This window comes from Uloborus diversus, chromosome 9 (genome assembly GCF_026930045.1).
Source record: "Uloborus diversus isolate 005 chromosome 9, Udiv.v.3.1, whole genome shotgun sequence".
NCBI classification, from domain to species: domain Eukaryota; kingdom Metazoa; phylum Arthropoda; class Arachnida; order Araneae; family Uloboridae; genus Uloborus; species Uloborus diversus.
In genome coordinates, this window is record NC_072739.1 from 44,126,537 (window position 1) to 44,133,087 (window position 6,551).

The 6,551-nt window shown below is 37.3% G+C and overlaps 1 protein-coding gene across 1 annotated transcript; it reads left to right on the top strand.

Annotated features, from left to right (window-relative positions):
• Positions 1–439: 439 nt before the first annotated feature.
• Positions 440–6,141, top strand: LOC129230189 (protein GVQW3-like). Its single transcript, XM_054864591.1, has 2 exons — positions 440–1,030; positions 6,043–6,141. Exons 1-2 carry the CDS (start codon positions 440–442, stop codon positions 6,139–6,141), a joined length of 690 nt encoding a protein of 229 aa, XP_054720566.1.
• The last annotated feature ends 410 nt before the right edge of the window (positions 6,142–6,551 follow it).

Genomic DNA, 6,551 nt, shown 5'->3' on the forward strand with positions numbered 1-6,551 from the left:
AAAGCCGGTATTAACGGAAAATGTAAACACAGCGTGGCTGTTTTAGTACACTGTACTCGGTACGTATAAATACATTGCTTTTAAACAATTTTCCCTCAGTAGTATAACTTTTCAAAAGTATTGCTTGTTCCTTGAAAAATATAAGGATAAATCGTAAATTTAGCTTTGATATTAAAATAATTTTTTTGGTGCAAACTAGTCATTGCAGTTTAAGAAAAAGTTACATAGTTAAAATGCCAGGTAGTGTTATACTGTATATACGAGGGCGAGTCAAATGAAAGTGAGCCAACCTACCCTGCGCAATAATGGCTCAGTCCATCAACCGCGACGCATGCGCGCAGCACACAGGCAACCCTCATTTACAAAAGTGATACGTAAGTGTGAGGATAATAGTTCTTTAATGTTCCCATAATCCGGGTTGAAATCGGTTCGTGACATAATGGACGCTCCAAGAGATGAACAGCGTGGTGTGGTCAGGTTTTTGACTGCTGAAGGTGTTTCCCAACACGAAATTAGTCGCCGTATGGCTGCCGTGTACGGTGAACATTGCATTTCATTGGCCACTGTGAAGCGTTGGTGCAAACGGTTCAAAGAAGGACGTGAAAGTTGCAAAGACGATCCAAGACCGGGCCAAAGCCACCGTGCAATCACCCCCAACACAATTGCACAGGTTGATGAGCTGATTAGACAAGAACGGAGGATAAGCATCGATGAACTGGCAGAGCATGTGAACATCAGTCACGGTTCGGTTCACACCATAATTCATGACCATCTCGGTTATCGGCTCTTGTGTGCTGAATGGATGCCCAAGATTTTGAACGACCGCCAGAAGACAGAGAGGTTCGGCGCTGCCTTGACTCATCTGATCCGGTATCACAATGAGGGTAACGACTTCTTGACTGCAATTGTGACAGGGGACGAATCATGGTGCCACCACTACGAGCCTGAAACACGCCGGCAGAGCTTACAGTGGAAACATTTGAATTCGCCACCCCCAAAGAAAGCAAAGGCCGTCATCTCCGCAGGTAAGGTGCTGTTGACTTTTTTTTCGATCGTCAGGGGCCATTACTGATCGAATTTGCTAAACCTAGAGAGACTATCAATAGTGCCCGATATTGCGAAACGCTGGATCGCCTGCGTGTCTCTATCAAGAACAAACGACCCGGAAGATTGACGAATGGGGTCATCTTGCCGCATGACAATGCCCGTCCCCACGTCGCTGATGTGGTTAAGACAAAACTGGCGAAGTTCAAGTGGGAAACGCTGCATCATCCGCCCTACAGCCCCGACCTGTCGCCTTGCGACTTTCACATTTTCGGGCAATTGAAAAAACACCTAAAGGGAACCAGATTCGTGTCGGACGATGCCGTGAAGGAGTCAGTTTCAGAATTTTTGAAGCAGCAACCCAAGGAGTTTTATGAGAATGGAATCACGCGACTCGTTAGTCAATGGGACAAATGTTTAAATGCCCATGGTGATTACTTTTAAATAAAGTACTCCTTTTGTCATATATTCGCATTGGCTCACTTTCATTTGACTCGCCCTCGTATATTAAACTTTTATCGGAATATTGTTTTGGCTTACATCTTTTTGCATGTATAAAAAGGTTTCTACCAGGGTTGGCAAGTTTTTGGACAGGACGGTAAAAACCATGGTTTTTGCGGTCCTGTCCGAAATTTTTTTTAAAGAGAAATTGTATTTCGTGAGAAAATATCAAAAACAGAATAAAAGTAAGCTACAGATGTGATATACCCCCCCCCCACCCCATTTGGCGACATCCGGTTTTTTGCACAAAATTGAAATATTTTACTCGCCAATGAGGCGATATTTTTTTAAGCATAGCATCCCTGGCGAAACTAATCTGTGTTTGGTAACTCGAAGGCAATCTTAGATTTGTTCATACTTGTTTACTTGTTACCGGTTTCAGGCAGGAGAAATTGTTTTTTCGTGCAATATACCTTACAGGAAAGCTTATTTTTTGTTTAAATTCAGTAATTGTGTTTAAATGAATATTAGAAAATGCCAGTTTATTCAAACTTTAACGTTAATTAAAAGTAAACTCCAACTTGGTGTGTATCTGTAACGTGCAATTGTCATATGCTGTTTTGTTTCAGACTGAGTGTGAGGATTTATACCATAAAAAAGTTTTTTTTTTTTTTTTTGAATTAAAAAAAAAAAACTTACTTCCGAAATTCTTTGTTTTTACAAAATCTTGAGGGTTTCTTGTAGTTTTTTACTTTATTTTTACTGTATGTATTTACAAAAAGAGTACGGTTATTTTGTTCTTAAAGTTAATTCTTATCGATGCCGTGAACTATTAAGACATATTCTATAAACGTGACTCCTTTAGGTACTGAATTTCTGAAAATAAGTTGACTCTAGCATTTTATAAAAATATTTATAAATTTTATAATTGTTATTTTATGTAAAATATAATAGGTGTTTTGAAAGTATGTCTGGATAGCAAATTAATACATGCTATTTTTGTATTGTTTATGTTTGGGATGTTCTGTCGAGACATTTTTACTCTTCAAACATCAAAATTTGAATAACTAAGCGTTTTTTTTTTTGGCTGAAATAGTTACATTTTGGGGTTTTTTCTGCTTTAAACATCGCATATTGAATCGCTGTGCTCTTTTTTAGTAGAGTATGAGAATTGTTTTTGTTCGACGAAATGCATGTTGGAAAATAGCTTTTATTTCTATTGGTACATATTTCTTTGGTGAGCTGTGATAGTAATTTGTTAATTTAAGCGTTTTAAGTACCTACTAGTAATTTTTCTTTGTGTACAAAAACTTTCTAGTTTCTGGTATTTTTGAAGTAAATATTCGCGATGTTTTGTGTTGTGGTTTTATGTTGTTTATATATATTGATTTCTGAAATACTTAGATCATGTTTTTTTATGTGAATTTTTCCTGTTGGCGCTAAAAAAGCATCGCTAAGAACAATGTATGACATATGTCGTCATACATCGTTTTCTTGGCGCCAACAGGAAAAAGTCGCCAAGGGTGGGGTATATGACAGTTTCCAAAGTAATGTTTTTTATTTAACATTTATTCACACTAAACATACAAGTATATCTTATAACTTATTTATGCAATCTATTTTAATCTCGTCACACAGAGATTGAATTATTCATTAAAAATTTCATTTTGTATGCATGAATTGAAATATTTTTTTGAAAGTAATAGTAAGTAATTTTCCTACATGGAAAGTTTGACACTTTCATCGACTTTTCGACAGTATTGGATGGTAAAAACCACCTGCCGTATCCGAAACCCAATCCTGGGATTCTAAAAGCCCCAGAACACGCCTCTGCAATTTTTCTTCTTATTTCGTGCTGTATATCTTGATTTTATTTTGTTCATTTAAATGTTAATGTTATTCTCATCTTATTGTTATGCAATTCACTTACTTTCCTTTTTATTCATAGTTTTCAATCCGAAGATGCTTTACTCAATAAGATCCTCAAAGAGGCAAAAGGTGGAGGCATTTTCTAAAGATATTAAGGGTTATTACGATGATAATGTCAACGTAAATTCTTCCAAAGCGTTCAACATTGCTAAACTTCAGCAGAAGACTTCAAGGTGGCTGGCTGAACTGTCTAGCAGGATCACTGGTAGCATGTTACGAACTATATACATATTCGAAAAATAAAGCTGCAAATTGGGATGGAAAAATTTGCGACATTTTGAACAAAACTTTTCAGAATGAAGCGATGATTATATGGATCAAAGACTGAAACTGTTGCAATGGAACAATACCAACAAAAAAATGTTTTGCCAATTTTTAATTACGGCCTGCTGGTACTACCAGCAATCCCATGGCTAGGGTACAGTCCTGACGGAATAGCGGTAGAAGAAGAATGCTTGATTCTAATTGAAATCAAGTGCATAGTTATGACGAAATCTGCACCAGCCGATGGGGTTGTGCAGACCCTCCTGTATCTGAGAATCAATGAACATACTTCTGACTCATGTTCAAAAAAAAAAAAAAAAAACAAATATTATGGCCAGGTACAGCTGGGAATGTATACAATTAGGGCAGAAAAGTGGCCGTTTTATTGTATTTTCATCATACAATAACTCCTTTGTGAAAATTATTGTGCCATATGATCAAACTTTTGCCGAAAACATGGTAAAAACGTTGTGTAACGTATACTTCAGTAACATGATTCAACGCATAATTTAGGCAACTTGTAAATGTGCAGTTTATCTTTATACATATAACTTAAAAGTTAATAAAAATATTTATAGCAAAAGGTTGTCTTTTATTACAGGATATATTTTCATAGCTTTTAAGAACTGGTTCTTTTGAACAGAAAGAATTTCCTCAGCATCGAATGGTTTAACAGGCTATATGAGGCTTGTCGATAACAGAACCAAAAACATATGTGACCCATATAAGCAGCGAACAATGTAATAGATGTATGATAAATAAAAGTTCTTTAAAATATCCTTATAAGCAGTATCCAACGAATCTCAGGCATCTACATCGCCTCTCACGGGTGATATTTTGTTTTAGTTTTCAAAATTCCAAGTAACTTGCCACAAACTTTCAAAAATGAAATTCCCCGACACTTTCTAGTCGATTTTAGAAAAAAACTTCCAAGTCAATAAATGTTAACTTTATATTTCATATTAGTACAATATAAATTTTGTAAATCTACTTGATTAACCAAATAATGTAGTAAAAAATGTGTATGCTTGGGTTAAGACAAGCTTTTTATTTAATTACATGTATAACACCCCCCCCCCTGTCCGTTTCCCTTGTCGTGGTTGGGGGCTTGCGGTGTGGTGAGTTCGGGGCGATCTCTTGGGAGGAGTAGTAAACCCCCAGTTGCTCAAACAGAATATCGGCGGGAAGGGTTTTTTGTTCCCTTCCTTCCCTCATCACACTTACCAAATTCGGACAAAACCCCCTAAGCCAAGGTGTGTCTACCGTGCTCGTGTGGTACCGGGGGTAGTCGATGCTACAAACGGTTGACGTCAGGGATAGCAGGTGGGTAGGTACCCTGGTGTATAAGCCTTACCCCTGTGCAGGGGGGAGGCTACACAGGGGCTAGACCCTATTTTTCCCCCTCAGTTCTCATGTTAATTTATGGATGACAACAAAGAATACCTCTCCCCCTTGCGGGGAGCGTCAGAAAGAATCGCTTACATCCGCTAAATTTTTTATTATTAAAAGAAAGAAAATCTCGCATTTACTGCCGTTTCCCCATTTCTAATTAAACGAAGTTTTGGTAAATCTTTTCGGTGAATTTCAATCTGTAAAAAAAAACACGTACTGGCGAAATTAAGCACCTTAAGCAAGTTCAATCTATCCTAGCTATCAAACAATTAGGTTCACATCTTTGTACAGTTTCGGCACACTCAACATTGAACCACTCTCGGGGCATCATTTCGGAGCCGAACCTTCTATTTACACCAGAGGAGGAAATTCTAGAAGAAATGAGAGACCAACACGTAAGTGGAGTGAAGAGGATCACTATCAAACGCAATGGCGTAATGCAGAATACGAAACATATCATTCTGACCTTTAGTACGCCTATCCTCCCTTCGCGTGTCAAGACCTTACATTCCTAACCCGCTACGGTCCCAGGAAAAAATGTCAGCATAAAACCTGTATTGATGAACTACAGGTTTTAGGAAGGTTAATGCATGTTTTTCGTCGGGAAAACTGGGATACAGGTTTAACACTTTCCGGCGCGGTGGTCACAAAAAGGGACACCAATTTCAAAAATTTCTGCAAAAAAAATTTTTCCTTTAAAACCTCAAAAATTGGTGCATTAGTATCTTTTATTTCTTCTTAATGCTCATAGATGGCAGCACTACTACTTATGTCTCTTTTTGTTGCCTTAATTTCTTTTTTAAAATACCTCGATTTTCGACCTCAAATACAACAATTTTTTCGAGATTTTAAAATTCATAACATTTGCTGAAACAGTCAACCATTTTCCTTCAGGACCCTTGAGGCATTCAATCATATTTTTGCTAAAGGTTCAAGTTTATTTTTGGATACATAAACAAGGTTCTCTTGCAGGTATCCCCGAACGTGGACACCGCCCACTGTTCCGAGAGCATCCGATTTTCCTCATCTCGACGTTTCCTCACAGCTGCAGTGGGGAAAGTTGTAACTTGATACTTTTCAGAGAAGGGGGAACAAATGGAATTTGTGAAGAGGGAGATTTTGTTTATTTATCTTGGGTTCTTGAGACAGAACAGCTAACTTTGAAGGCACATGACTGCACACATTTGAGATTTGCTTTTCGTGCCAGACAGTTGTTTGCTTTTTACGCTCTCATCTTTGATATTTTTCTTCTGCAAATAGTATTAATTAGCCGTATTTTTTCATTTAATATTTTTAGTCTGTAAATATTTATTTCTATATAGTAGTAATTTATCATTTGTAATGTTGTAATTGTTGAAATCTTCAATATGCCTAGAAGATTTTTTAATGCAGACGAAGCTCTGTTGCTATTCAATGAGCTTCCATCTGATGAGGAATCTAACGTCTCAGGAGCTGAGATTTCTTCAGATAAGGAAGCAGTG

What these genes read in the sequence shown, in the direction of transcription:
- LOC129230189 (XM_054864591.1), top strand. Translation starts at nt 440, where the DNA reads ATGGACGCTCCAAGAGATGAACAGCGTGGTGTGGTCAGGTTTTTGACT. An exon ending in CCGTCATCTCCGCAGGTAAG is followed by an intron (nt 1,031 to 6,042) that starts GTGCTGTTGACT and finishes GTTCTCTTGCAG; the next exon opens with GTATCCCCGAACGTGGACAC.